Raw genomic sequence first — 15431 nt, forward strand, 5'->3', positions numbered from 1 at the left:
GAAGGTAACAGCGTTCCGTGCACCTTTGGCGTCTAGTCATGCCGGCCACATGACCATGGAGACGTCCTTGGATAAGTGCTGGCTTTTTGGCTTTGAAACGGAGATGAGCACCGGCCCCTAGAGTCGGAAATGACTAGCACGCATGTGCGGGGGAACCTTTACCTTTACCTTTTTAAATCTAGACAGTGACAGACCTTTGAGGCCAAGGAACACTCAAGAATTGGTGATGCCAGCTTTGAGAAGTAGAAAGAGAGGAACAACAGTGTCAGAGAGAAAAAAAATACACACAATACATTTTGTTAAATGAAACAATGAGAATCAAAGTGCAGGTGAAGACTAGGTGGCAATGCCCTGGCCTAGATCTCACCTAGAGATGACTAGAAGTAAACTTCTTATTTCTGCAAGGGTGTTCTAGTCCCCACCATTGGAGCAGGCACAATTTGTTTGAGATCAGAGTTTTAAAACCACAGACAGATTACTTGGAGAGAAGCCAGCCTTTCACCCTGAAGCTTTAAAGACCAAATTCTATGCCCTGCCTTCAGACAAAAAGATAATTAGCAGCAAAGGAAGCACTTAATCCAGCTGCTATACTCTGAACCAGCTTCAGGTACAGAATCTACTTCAAGGGCATGAGTGTGTTTTTGGCAAAGTTTTTGCCCCCCCCCCCCAAATGTTATAATCCCTAGAACAAAAGAACAACAATTGTCTGTACCTGTTTTTCTCCTTCAAGGCTGAAGAGAAGGGTTTCCCCCCCACCCTTCTGTCATTCTTACTTTCTAGTTGTTCCTTAACTCACCCAATGTTATGTTTATTTACGTATTAAAGAAATTTATATGGCTGCCAGTCTCACTCATGGTGATTCCAGGCAGCTTACAAAAACAAAAGCCCAAATACAAAATCCAATACACCCGTCACCCCGGCAACAACATTCAAATAGTTATAGGGAAGGACTTCCGAAGGACTTTGTTGCAAGAGTCTCAATTACTTTGAGACTCACACAGACCTTGCCGTGCTACTTTAGGTAGGCTTCGACTTACAATAGTTCATTTAGTGACCATTCAAATTTACAACAGCATCCCCATGGTCACGTGATTTACATTCGGATACTTGACAACTGGGTTCATACTTATGACAGTTGCTGTGTCCCAGGGTCACGTGATCATCTTTTTGCAACCTTCTGACAAGCAAAATCAACAGGGAATCCGGCTTCATTTAAACAAAAGTGTTACTAATTTGACAGCTGCAGTGATTCACTTAATGACTGTGGCAAGAAAAGTTGTAAAATGGAGCAAAACTCACTTAACAAATGTCTCCCTTAGCAACATAAATTCTGGGCTCAATTGTGGACGTAAGTCAAAGACTACCTGTACTCCAGAAGCCAAAAATCCGGTTGTACATTATACGTGGATGCTATAATGCTTCAAACTCTGCTGCTTTATCTAGTTTGTGCCAGCCTCAGTCATCTGGGTTTTGTTCAGATTCTGTGAGTTGGTCATAAGTGTACGGTATATCATCAAAGTTTGGGCAATGGGAGCTACAGCTACAGTCCTGGCTCCCAGCATAGCTGCTTCATGGGACTGTGGTCTGTTCTATATTCTCCTGGGTCTATGACCCTTCCTCCATGTCACTAAAAATAAGTTGTGCTGTTGGCTTGTAAATCCTAGCGATAGTTAACTATTTCACGATCTCTTTGGGTAGGAGAAAGGGATCGTTCAGCAGCAACGGAATAGAATAACAGAGTTGGAGGAGGCCTTCAGTGTGGAGGGTGCCGTGGGCTTGGCTGGTTCCATCCCTTCCTTCTGGAGGATCTCTGTGAAATAATCTGGAAAGAACACTCTTGAAATCCATGTTATGATCTGAAGAGAATACAGTCCTTGCAATCCTTTAAGATAGGGCTTTTTAACCTTTTCACCCATTGTACCACTTTTAGGATATGGCAACATCCGAGTACCACCAGTCGCCTAGCAAGGTGTCAAAAACTTGATGACCAAAAAAAAAAAAGTGATGAAGTACAGGTAGTCCTCGACTTACAACAGTTCGCTTAGTGACTGTTCAAAGTTCAATAGCACTGAAAAAAGTGCCCCCCAAGCCACAGCCGAGCAAGACACCTGCCTGCCCGCCTGCCCGGCGGTGCTCTTCCTCCTCTCCGAGGTTATCATTGTTGAGGATTGGCATGGGGGTGGGGGGGTGTTTGTTTTTTATTTCCCCCATCTTCTGGGTGGTTGCAGCAGGTTTTGGTCACTTCACATGACCCTGGGACACTGTGACCGTCATAAATATGAATCAGTTGCCAAGCATCTGAATGTAAATCACAAGACCCTGGAGATGCTGCAACATTCCAGCTGATCGGTGCTTCTTTTGGGCTCAGCAGAAGTGCCAGGACCAGCGCCAAGCTTCAGCTGGAGTCTGGCGCTGATCCTGGCGCTTCCGCTGAGCCCTGACAGCCCTGCAGCTCCAGCCGTCTCTCGCTCAGGCTTGTGCGGTGCTGCCACCGGTTCAGCTCATTCCCCTGCCCCGCTACCACTTTGCTAGGTTGGCCGCGTACCACCTGCCAGGTGCCAATGTACCACAGGTGGTACCCGTACCACTGGTTGAAAAGCCCTGCTTTAAGAGACACAGAATAGGGTTGCTGGGCCTGGTTCTAGGCTCAACATCTTTGCTGACTTATCACACAACAAGGGGAATAAGGCTGCTAGTGAAGACCACCTGAAAACCTCAATTAGTCCAGAGTACAGAGCCACGATTTTCAGCTGATATAAATCGGACTGTGCACATGACAGCAGCGCACTGAACCGTGTACTGTCCACCTTGTTTTTCATGAACTAGAAAGAAAATGAAGAAGAGTAGGATTATGGAAATAAGGGCAGCAGATTTCCCTCTCTTCCTACCTGATGGCCTCCATTGTTCATGAACTGGTTTCAGGATTTACATGTAAGTCAGCTCTGCAGGTTGCATCACTCGGGAGAGGCAGGTAAAGGTAAGTTACTTGAAACACAAAAGTTCTTTGTAGATAAATTTAGACTTCGATGAACGTCTCCCTCCTCCATTATATGCTATCTCCCTCTGTTATGCTCTCAACGAAGTAGATGGAGATAAGACTTGCTAATCCACAGAATCACTGGGTGCCATACTGTAATTTCCAGCTTCAAAACTACCCTGGTTTTATAGAGGGCTGCTGCCAATATTCTGACTAGCATACACTTTGCTGGCTGCTTCAGAGCCGGTGCTGCCCAGTGACTAATACGTCATGGAAGGATGGATTCCAAATGGTGTTCCCAGGGTCTGCAGGCCTTGTTGCCAGTGCTTTTCACCACTTTTGCTTGTCCGGCCTCAGCTGACTCCAATTTTATTTCCTCCCTGTAGTCCTTTATAGATCCCGTAAACCAGGGGTGTCACACTCAATTTCATTGAGGGCCGCATCAGCATTGCGGTGGCCCTCAGGGGACCGGGTGGGTGTGGCCTGGGTGGGCGTGGCCACCTGGGTGGGTGTGGCCTACTGGATGGGCATGGCTAGAGTGCGTATGGCCTACTGGGTGGGCGTGGCCAGCTCTACATCGTTCGCATCAAGGGTGCCTATGGGGGCCTGGGCAGGAGTGGGACAGATCTGGGGGTCTCTGGGCAGAAGGAGGGTCTCTGGGCCAGGGCCAAGGCAGTGGGGGCCGTTCCCTCACTGTTTCCAGGATGGCTTCGTGGGCCGCATGAAACCACTTCACGGGCCGGATCCGGCCCCCTGGCCTTGTGTTTGACATGTCTGCCGTAAACCATGGGTCTTCAAACTTGGCCTTTTTATGACTTGTGGACTTCAACTCCCAGAATCCCTCAGCCAGGCACGTGTGCCTGGCTGAGGAATTCTGGGAGTTGAAGTCCACAAGTCATAAAAGGGCCAAGTTTGAAGACCCCTGCCATAAAGACATACTTCTGCTTCTCAACAGACTGAAAGTCAACATATCAGAAGCACTTCTTAAACACCGAGCTATTTCTTTTTATAGCACGGCATTATTATTAATGACGGACCTATAGTGCCTTTTAAAGCAGGACAAGGGCAGGTTCTAGGACCAACCTAGTCAGCAGAAGCCACAAGTAGATGGTATTTCTGTTGGAGAACCCCCGTTCAATCCAAATTCGTGAGCTAATGTCTCTATGGTTAGCAATGCTGGTTTGTTGCTGAATTGCACTTCATTAACTCACTTCCTCCCGACTAATGATAGACACCACTGTTGAGAAAGCAGCCTAATTCAATGAGCAGACAGACAAGGAAGCAGACATTTCATACCATGCATTCAAAACAACTACCCGGCGTGTGTTGCTTTGCCCATAATGCATGCATTGTAATGTGCACGATTGCATATTGTACTGCACCATTTGTCTAAATGGTCAGCAAACCAAAAGTGAGTGAATGATAGCAAAGTACCAGGAGGACTAAGGTGCCTGGCTTGGCCAACACTTCTTGAACAATTCTATTTTTTCTTGAGCAGTATTAGAATAGAATAGAGATGGAAGGGACCTTGGAGGACTTCTAGTCCAACCCCCCGCTCAAGCAGGAGAACCTACACCATCTCAGACAAGTGACTGTCCAGTCTCTTCTTAAAAACCTCCAGTGATGGAGCTCCCACGATTTCTGAAGGCAAGCTGTTCCACTGGTTAATTGTCCTCACTGTTAGGAAGTTTGCTTCTCTCTTTGGTCAGTTTCCAACCATTGTTTCTTGTTCTGCCCTCTGGTGCTTTGGAGAATAATTTGACCCCCTCTTCTTTGTGGCAGCCTCTCAAATACTGGAATACTGCTATCATGTCACCCCTATTTCTTCTTTTCTTTAGACTACCCAAACCCAAGTCCTGCAGCCATTCTTCATATGTTTTAGTCTCTAGGCCTTGGATCATCTTAGTTGCTCTTCTCTGAACTTTTTCCAAGGTCCCAATATCTTTTTTTGCAGTACGTTGAGCAAAATTGGCTGCAGTATTTCAGTTGTGGTCTTACTAGAGTTTTATAAAGTGGTACTAATACTTTGCGTGATCTTGATTCTATGCCTCTGTTTATGCAACCCAGGATTGTATTAGCTTTTTTGGCTGCTGCTGCACGTTGCTGGCTCATAGTCAAGTGATCGTCCACTATAAATGAAGATGCTTGCCTGTTACTAGGCTATCTGTGTATATGGGGATTTTTTTATATCCAATGGGACCAAGATGCCATGTAGCTTGTCTCCTTGAGCACCAGAAATTGTTACTTTGGTCCTCAGAAGACTGTGTGGAAAAAGGCTTCCTTCATCTTACTTCAGGCATTTTGTTTTCATGTTCATATGCATGACAGTTCTTGTTTTGATTTACACACACACATACACACACAGACACACAAACACACTCCTTTTTTCCTCTTATTTCTCAATATTTATATGTGTGAATGCTAAAAATACATGTAAACAATGCATGCTTCTTCTAAGCAATGTGTCTCCAGGAATATCACTGAATTCCCAATAGTTTTCAGGGATATTAAGAATAAACATCTGGCTTGAAAGAACTGGGATAGGTAAGACATAAAAGAGCAAAGCAGCACTCATCTCCATGGAAACACAAAACAATTATACAAACAACACAATTAAAGCAGACAGTTTTCAATCTTTTGGTAGAATGGGTTGAATTAAGACATTACATCTGTGATTTCAAGACAGCAATTTACAGAATAATTAGGAGACTAGCAAGGGCTCCCAAGTTATTCTGCTAGATGTACAAAGAATAAAGAGTCTGCTTTAATCTGAAATTACTATTATTTGTCCTGGACTTTTGGAAGGAGTTTAGAATAATAAACCTGAGGTTTGGGGACACCAAATCCTAAGTAAAACACTTTATTTCATCCAGCATTGCACACATGGATGAATATTCATATGTTAATCTCAGAGTTCAGTAAGAATTGCCTGTGCTTATTTAAATCGATGCTGAAGAGCTGATTCACTATAATCACAAAGTCACGACAATGAGCCAAGCTGGGTTCAGAGATGGCACTAAGTCATAGTTTGATTAACCATAAAACAAAAAAGATCTTGGTTTCCATAGCACACTAAGCTAAAGCCAGATAACCACATGATGTGCAAAACCACTCTCCGAATTGCAATACGGTACTTTTAAATTGCTGGGCATTTAGTTATACTGTGGAATGGTAATGCAGAATTCTTCCCTCCCCACCACAACCTGCTGTGTGGCCCTTTAGATTGTATTTATAATTTATTTTTATGAATGCAATTAGTGATCTCTTAAACTGCACCTAGCAAAGATTCAGGCATAAGCAGTTGTAGGTATTATACTTTAAAACACTAGACAATTGGAATGCCCGATAGATCTAGAAGATGGTATGCATTACAGGTAGTCCTCAACGTACGACCACAATTGAGCCCAACATTTCTGTTGCTAAGTGAAACATTTGTTGCTTTGCCGTGCTTTACGACCGTTCTTACCACAGTTGTTAAATGAAACACTGCAGTTAAGTTAGTTTCATGGTTGTTAAATGAATCTGGCTTCTGCATTGACTTTGCTGGTCAGAAGGTTGCAAGAGGTGATCGCATGACCCCGGGGACATTGAAGCCGTCATGAGTCAGTTGACAAGCACCTGAGTTTTGTTCACGTGACCATGGGGATGCTGCAATGGCCATTAAGTGTGAAAAATCATCATAACTCGCTTCTTTCAGCTCTATTGCAACTTTGAACGGTCACTAAATGAACTGTTGTAAGTCGAGGACTACCTGTATTCAGCTCAGCCAGAACGCAAGGTGAAGGATGTTGTGTACTTTTATATGTTTGCCCTGTTCACCGCCCTGAGTCCTTCGGGAGAAGGACGGTATACAAATAATATATTATTATTATTATTATTATTATTATTATTATTATTATTATTATTATTATTATTATTATTATTATTATTATTATTATTATTATTATTATTATTATTATTATTTCAGTATTAGGAAGGTCAGAAGAGTTTTCCAAAACCTCTGCTTGACTTCCCAGTTTTACAAGCAAGAAAAGGGAAGACAGGAGAAACGACTTTGAACTGTGGTTTGCGCTCAAGCCTGGCAGCCTTCCAGACAAAGTATGCTGACCCACCCATTCAGAGCCAGATTTTCAGCTCAGCAAGTAGAATAACAGCGTCCCTTTCCTTCTTTACTCTTATCCCCAGTGGGAATTAGAAGCAGAAGTTGGAGTCCAATCCCTCTCCCCACCCCCACCCCAGCTTGTTTGGATAAAGAAAGACTGTCTGTGCCTTGCAACTTGAAAGACATATGTTTTGTATCAAAACAAAATGGCACATTTCAAAATGGCCACCATTCTTTAAAAAAAGGGGGGGGTTAGACAGTCTTAAATTACATGATGGGGTATATTCTAAATTCACGCAGTAATAAAGAGCCAAATGGAGCTCCCTGCTAACAACTAGTGTTCCTTGTGCTAATAGTTTAAACGATCCCTACTTTCACCTTCCAAGCGATTTCTTAAGGATGCAGCCACACTTGTGCTGGCTTATTTTCATATAATATTTGGAAGGAAAATATTTGGTCCAGTAGGCATGTGGATGGTTCATGGGTGATATTGGCTCTTGGGTAACGAACTTAAAATTGGAAAGCACCCAACAAACTCTTAGGCTAGACTAGAAAAAATAGTCAATGCAAACACTGAGGGAATCAAAAACATATCAAGTAACGTTAAGGATGACTGAGCAATAGAGAAAATGACTTCATCCTGTTTTGGAATATTTTTAATGGATCTTACCTTGAATTAATTCAAGTCTATCTTCATCAGACAAAATAGACCATTTTGTACAGATGTAATCCTTGACTTGCAACAGTTTGTTTAGTGACCGTTCAAAGTTACAACGGCACTGAAAAATGTGACTTATGACCTTTTTTCAGAGTTACGACCTTCGCAGCATCTCCATGATTATACGATCAAAATTCAGTTGCTTGGCAACTGGTTCATATTTATGACTGCTGCTGTGTCCCAGGATCACGTGATCACCTTTTGTGACCTTCTCACAAGTCAATGGGGAAGCCAGATTCACATACAAACAGGTTACTAACTTATCAACTAAAGTGATTCACTTAACAACTGTGGCAGGAGAGGTCATAAAATGGGCCAAACCTCACTTAACAAATCTCTCCCTTAACAACATAAATTTTGGGCTCAATTGTGGTCATAAGTTGAGGACTACTTTTATATAAGGAAGCTTCAACTATACAACAGCAGTCAACCGTGTCTTCAGAATCAGAGGATGTATTATCAGGCCTAGGTCAGCTAGCAAAAATGAAGCTACCGTATTAAGGAGTGTGCCTAAATCTAGCATCTTTATGTACCTTTACAATTCTTGGCATTTCAACAAATCCTGATTATGTTAACATTGCCTAACTGTGTTGACATGGATACTCTTCTTTTGAATCTAATGAAGTGGATAACATGATAGCGACAGCAAAGGTTAATACAATAACAGTGGATATAGAATCATATAAAGGCTGCATAAAGGCTTGGCTTCATAATATGCAAGTTTAAAAAAATGCAAAGAAGAAAGTTAAAAATAATGTACGAAGGGACTGTCCAAGACAGAAGTGCAGTGATATTATTACTCTTTTAATATTTGTTTAATAGAAACAAGGTTGCACGTAGTTCATGACTTCAAATAATTAACACACATAGGCAGTGGTGGGATTCAGCCAGTTCGCACCACTTTGGCAGAACCGGTAGCTAATTTTTTGTTACCCAGGCCGAGAACGGACTTCCGGAAGCGACATCCACACAGAGAAAAGGTTGTTCACATATTTGAATCCCACCACTGCACAGAGGCAACAACACCGTTGCAGCTAACAACAGCAAGCTGCTCTTTTTAACAGGTTCCTCCGTGCTGCCACTTGTCTGCTTTTCACAAAACATTAAAAATCTCTTTTTTAATTTCTAGAAGAGGATTTGAACCACATAGATTAGAATAAAATCTGGCCAGCCTCATCTAGAGAGCTCCAATAAAATCTGTCATGCAGTGCCTCCTGGTGATCAGAGTAACTGAAGATTCCACAAAGGATATATTTTGCGTAAAAACAGAGAATTTCTCCTCGGCTCCAAGAGGGTATGGAGCTAGGAGGTGGGTATATCGTAACATCTGTGTCCCTGAGAGCCTAAGGGAAGGTGGTTTACATGCACCATTTTGAGAAAATTTGCAGAAGGAAGCATGCCGCATTCTTCCTCCACATCACAATGGACGTTTTGCTTGCAGTGCTCAGAAATGTATGAAGTGAGGGATTATTGAAGAAAGAGGACTGAATAAAGCATATCTGTTTGCCTTTAGTATTTAAAAAAAAGGTTCGTTCTTCTGCAATTACTTAATAGCTCTCAGGGCTTGTCCTTCTTGGGGGCCTGGGCATGTGGTCAGCAAAAGACAAATTATGGGTTCTCCACTCGAAGATGGGGGTTTCCAAACTAATCTGATTCCAAACCAGTTAGCTGTCTTTTAGAGCTGCTTAGTGGTTAAGAAATAAGAGCACACCATTATGACTTGTTAAATGTCACTGAGAAGTTTTCAACCCAGGTATGAATTCAATAAAAGGCAATCTTTCTGAACTGTATCACCTTTTGGGCATTCAGATATACATTATGTTGGACTAGGAGTGATCACAGCTACGTAATGCTGGCTACAAAATATGAAGACATGGGCAACAAACTTTAAAGGCTCATTTCTGTTAATAAAAGAAGGTGGAAATGATTTTTCAGCAGAGAAGCAACATGCTGAATCTCCTCTCTTCTAAGGCTGATAAATTTAAATCAAGCGAATTTAAAACCATGATTAAAAATTAGTACTTTTTAAAAACAAAAACAAAACCCCTAATATAACTAATTCTGCATTGCTTGAAACTAACCTGATCAAAAATATTCACCAACTCTTTTCTAAACAATGGAGCCAATGTCACCACTAAAATGTTTATGAGGACATATTATTTTTCATTTTTTAACAACCAAGTCTTGAATCTTTGTGACAACGTATATTGTATATATGTCTTATTTTAAAAGTATAGAATGTCTGTTAAATAATTCTACATAGAGATTCTTTACAACTACTTAACATGTAGGTACATAATATATAGAAAAGTTTTAAAAAGCACATATTGGGTAATCTACATGTTAGGCTGCACTGACTCATTTTAGAGACTACACAGCTAATGTGTTCATATTTATGTTTAGCATTAACTTAAGTTATTATTTAACAGAAAATTGGCATATGTTTGCACATGCGCTCATTAATTTCTATATACTGGTTTTCCATGGCAACTCCCTTCTCTCTGTTTTCCCAAAGTTTTATTTAATACTGAAAGCTAGAAAAATCTGGTGCTATATGTGGCAAATTTATGGGGAATTCCATTTCCCCTTGCCAGAGGGGAGTGAAACCAGCATATCCAAGCAAATATTATAAGCACATTGGGAGGATAAATAGTATGGTTATAAAAAGTCATATCAAGAGACTGGACAGCCATTTGTCTGGAACTGAACACGGTCTCCTGCTTGAGCAGGGGGTTGGACTAGAAGACCTCCAAGGTCCCTTCCAACTCTGTTATAGTGTATTTGTATACTCAAATCTACGTGGGATGAGAGGCAAACTCCCAAAGATAAGATGCTGGTCGTCCAGGAGTACAAGTAGTCCTTGACTTACAACAGCTCGTTTAGTGACTGTCTGAAGTTACACTGGCACTGAAAAACGTGACTTTCACCATTTTTCACACAATCATTGCGGCATCCCCATGGTCACATGATCAAAATTCAGATGCTTGGCAACTGGCTTATATTTATGACAACTGCTGTGTCCCGGGCTCATGTGATCCCCTCTTGTGACTTTTTGACAAACAAGGTCAATGGGGAAGCCAGATCCACTTAACAACCATGTTACTAGGTTAAGAGCTGCACTGATTCACTTAACAACTGTGGAAAGACAGGTCGTAAAACGGAGCAAAATTCACTGAAACAAATGTCTCCCTCAGCAGCAGAAATTCTGGCCTCAATTTGTGGTCGTAGTCTTGAAGGCAAAAATGAAACACGCAGATGTTCTGATAGCTTGGAAAACAAGACTGAATTTAAATTTAATAGAGATACATGTAAATGTTTTCATGCAAGGGCGAGCCATCAAGGCACAAATATACAATGTAGGACAGGGGTGTCAAACTCAATTTCATTGATGGCCAAATCACCATTGCGGTTGCCCTTGGGGGGGGGCGTGGCCAGGGTGGGTGTGGCCTACTGGGTGGGCGTGGCTAGAGTGCGTATGGCCTACTGGGTGGGCGTGGCCAGCTCTACATCGTTCGCATCAAGGGTGCCTATGGGGGCCTGGTCAGGAGTGGGACAGATCTGAGGGTCTCTGGCAGAAGGAGGGTCTCTGGGCCAGGGCCAAGGCAGTGGGGGCCGTTTCCTCACTGTTTCCAGGATGGCTTCGGGGGCCACATGAAACCACTTCGCGGGCCGGATCCGGCCCCCGGGCCTTGTGTTTGACATGTCTGATGTAGGATATCAAGGCATATCTGTAAAAAAGTGATCTTGGAGTTATAGAGGATCAGAAGCTGAATACTGAGTTTGGCTGTCAAATATAGAAACACAGTTGCCAGCTGAACATAAGTTTCTAAATCAAGGGAACAAGGAGTTCCACTTTATTTTGCATTGGTTAGACCACACTTTAAGGATCCAAATATTCGGAGAAGAGCAATGGGAACATTCAAGGGTAAGGAAATGAAATGAAAACAAATGGAAGGAATAGGAAACGAATAACACTATTAAAAGTAGCGGACTCCAGTTAAATGCTATGAAAATCATCTTGACAATAACAGAGGTTCACCAGTAGAAGAATTTCTGAATTTCAAACTCCGTTACACATGTATAACCTGAGCCAGGATATTCATCTGATTTAGTGGGCTATATAATCTTTCTATTTTTATGATTCTATAAACACTGAGGGAATCAAGACTGGTGAAACACCTACCCACTGCATATAATGAGGGATTGCATCTATACCACTGATTACTTTTTTATTTATTGTTTTCTTATAATTCTGCTTTCATCTATATGCGGAATTAAACAAGGCTAATCTAATTTAATAGTTTTTAAAAAATCATTCCAGCAACTTTCACAAATAATTTTCTAGTTACAGCTGTCAAAATGTTTCGGCAGGGATGTAAAATGAAAACAAGCAGCAAATTAGTGGCAAATACTTAAACATTTAAGCTTCTTTTAGAGTTCTGTACTTAAAACACTCCTATAGCAAAATACATCATGACTCCTTCAAGTCAGATATGAAGTCTACAAAGTAAAATATTTGGCGGTGTTCTTAAAATCCCCATCAAAACCACAGCCTTCTCTTAACTGCTACTATTTAATCAGTTAAACAAGATGGAATTTCTTATCTTCCTTGATCAACCACTCAAAAGGCTTCTTGTAAAATAAAAGAATGCCAACATATCTCTTCCACCCTACCTACTTGATCTTTTCAAATTGCTTGGTTCTCGCCAATAACAATTTAATTGGTTAGACTGCATTGTGGCAAACTGGGGGTGGCATTCACTTGGTCAATACTTTTAAAAAGCCATCCATTTTCCAAAGAGTCTGAAGAGAACATGTCTAATTGCTTCAATAAAACTTCTTTTTGGAGAATTTTGCTAAAAAAAATAATTCAGTGTCCTTCAAGGACTGTTGGGCTCTGGATTGTTGGGGGGGGGGGAAATGAGAAAAGTGACAGAATAAGAATCACTAGCTCACACTGGTTTACCCTTTCCCTAGAATGGCAAGATTATAGTAAAAGAAGCTCAACTTTCCCGGGGGTGACAGAGTTAGGGAAAACATCTATCTATCCTTGCTTTTTTCAGTCTGCCTTAGAAGGTAGAAATAGAAGTTGTTCAGATCACATTTAAGATACATACCCAACACTTCCCAATAAAAAATATAAAGTATGGAAGTGAGACATTAGTATCAGAAAATACATCTGTGTTCTAGTGAGATATACTAATTAGAGGCACAAGACTCTAATTCCATTTTGTATATGCACACTGTGCAAAAATTAGGTAATATATAAGCTACCCTGCTTCTGGAACTTAGTAGAATTATAGATGAACCTAGTATGAGAACCACAGAAATCAAATTGGCAATTCAGCATAGCTATGAATAATTTGTACCAGATTTATCTTATGCAACTGTTATCAATTACAAACACACAGTGGTGCTACAGTGCAAAAACTTTAGGGAAGACCAAAGTCCTACCCAAAAACAGTAGGTTTTGCTTACTGGAATTGAACTCATATGATATCATTAAATCCTGAATCTAAAGTTACTACTGTACCTACATACTTCACTCTTCTATCTAGTCTGCAATCGTAGTGTTTCCAAGTTTTCACTGACAGCATTAATCTACAAGTAGTGTCCAAATGGGAAACCAATGACTGCTAAAATTATACATGAAGTCATTCTAAATGTTAACATAACTAAATAGACATATGGTATTGATGATATACTAGTTGATATACAAATCCCATTGGCCAAAAAATATATTTAATACAGTTAATGTTGGACAGGAGCCAAACATTACCTTATTAGAATGAGTGTCGCCTGTTGTCTATACCAGTCTTCATAACCTATTTTATGAAGCAAATAAACCCATTCAATAGATTCACAGTCCACTTTATCCTTAAAACAAAACAGAGAGGTACCATCATTTTTTAAATGCTCACAGTTATCCTCTGTGGCAGGACAGAATTACTACTATTTTACATATAACAACCAAAGAAATGAGCAACTTTTTCAAGACAACTGGAAATGTTTGACAGGTAAGCCTACACTTGTAACTCACTAGTCATTCAGTATGAATCCCCATTTGTTCCTCTGATGGTCCACTTGTAAAAGCTAATGAAGTGTGGATGATACAGCTTCTGTTAAAGATAACAGTAGATACAGCCTCTGTTAAGATAACAGTAGCAGCAACAGCTGTATAGATAAAATGACCTCAACTTCTCATACGTTTATCCGTATCGTCCATATACTTTTTGGGGCAACAATACTGAGATAGTGTGCCATTGCCTTCACCCAGGATGATTTTATGACTTGGTACTTTCGTGGTCTTCTACTAAATACTAAACATGTTCAACTCTAGACAATTTTTAAGATCATCGAGAGTCAAGTATCTGCTCTGGCTAGGCTCTACTGCTGCTGCTTAAAGTACTGGAAACTGGGAAAAGCTAGATACTGACAGCCCCATAAATGTTTCCAGAATGAGAGATGTATTAGAATATTAAACAAACATAACCACAAGTCTATGTCTACTAACACATTCATATTTCATTTACAACTATACTGTTTATTTGAAGATACTGAAACAAGTGAGGTGATTATGATCTTTCCAAACAAAACATCTCAAAAGATTTCATCATTGTTGCCTTATTAATTAGATCTTGGACTCTCTGTAAGTTATTGTCTCTTAACTGGTAAAACTTCTATGTACAAAATTATTTGTGTAAACCATTTGAGAATCCTGCTCCCTTAATACCATAGAAGCAATCTAGCCCTAAAGAGATTTCATCCAGATGTGGTCCAAGTTAAGCAGATATCTTGCTAATATTTAAAACTGGATACTGCCAGTCCACTTTGTTCTTTTAAGCCTTGTAAAAGGCTTGATCCTCAGCCTTTTATTAGGTCATATTAAGATAGTTATTTGTGTCTAGCATTTAATATCTTGCCTTCAATTTTTTATTAGAGACCATATATAAGAAGGTTTAGCCTTGGGAAAATATTTATTTTTCCCATAGCAGTTCCTCCAAATTATGGCAGTTTTAGCTTTTCCCTTCTTAGAATATTTACCATTATAATTCCCAAATCTGGGAATAATGATTCTTTACATTTTTCTTGCTATTATCTTCCTTGTTAATGGAAGGCAGGAAAAAACAATACCAATAATATTTTAAAATCTCTTGTTTACTGTTTGCTTATTTTTTTTAAAAATATAATAAAGCTTTTAAAAAGAAGGCAAACAAGTGCTAACATGTAAAGTATGTAAGATATAGTTTAGCTGGAAGACCAAGTTCTATTGTTGTAGAGATTGATATTACCTCTAATTGATGCACATCCTTTACCTATTCTATGTTTTAAAAGATTACCAGGATTGGTCTGGTAGCTTTTGGCTCTGATAAGCTATGGATGCAGTCCAGCTGCCCTTAAACTCAAAATAATGTTGGCAAGGATAGTATGATTTCTAAAGTTCCCTTTGTGATACAATGATAAAGGGCAATAGCTATCTCAAAGCTGCAAAGTGAATGTAATTATAAACTTGACTAATGTTCAAGTATATTTATTTATTTTTTTGGATTTATATACCGCCCTTTCCCGAAGGACTCAGGGCGGTTTACAGGGTAATTAAAACATTGATACAAAAATTAAAAACAATTAAAAAG

The 15431-nt window shown here is 40.3% G+C and overlaps 1 protein-coding gene across 2 annotated transcripts in view; it reads right to left on the bottom strand.

The window, feature by feature from the left end:
• SESN3 (sestrin 3) overlaps positions 1-15431 on the bottom strand; it is a 74510-nt gene that overhangs the window by 52814 nt on the left and 6265 nt on the right. The window contains exon 1 of one of the 2 annotated variants that reach the window (XM_081326208.1): positions 2889-2948. The exons of the other annotated variant lie outside the window; for it this stretch is intronic. Coding sequence (XP_081182334.1) covers positions 2889-2909 — 21 coding nt within the window. The 5' untranslated portion in view covers positions 2910-2948. Of the gene's footprint in view, positions 1-2888; positions 2949-15431 lie in introns of those variants that run through there. 2 annotated transcript variants of the gene reach the window in all.

Source organism: Vipera berus, assembly GCF_964194415.1.
Source record: "Vipera berus genome assembly, chromosome: 4".
In the NCBI taxonomy this organism is placed as follows: Eukaryota; Metazoa; Chordata; class Lepidosauria; order Squamata; family Viperidae; genus Vipera; species Vipera berus.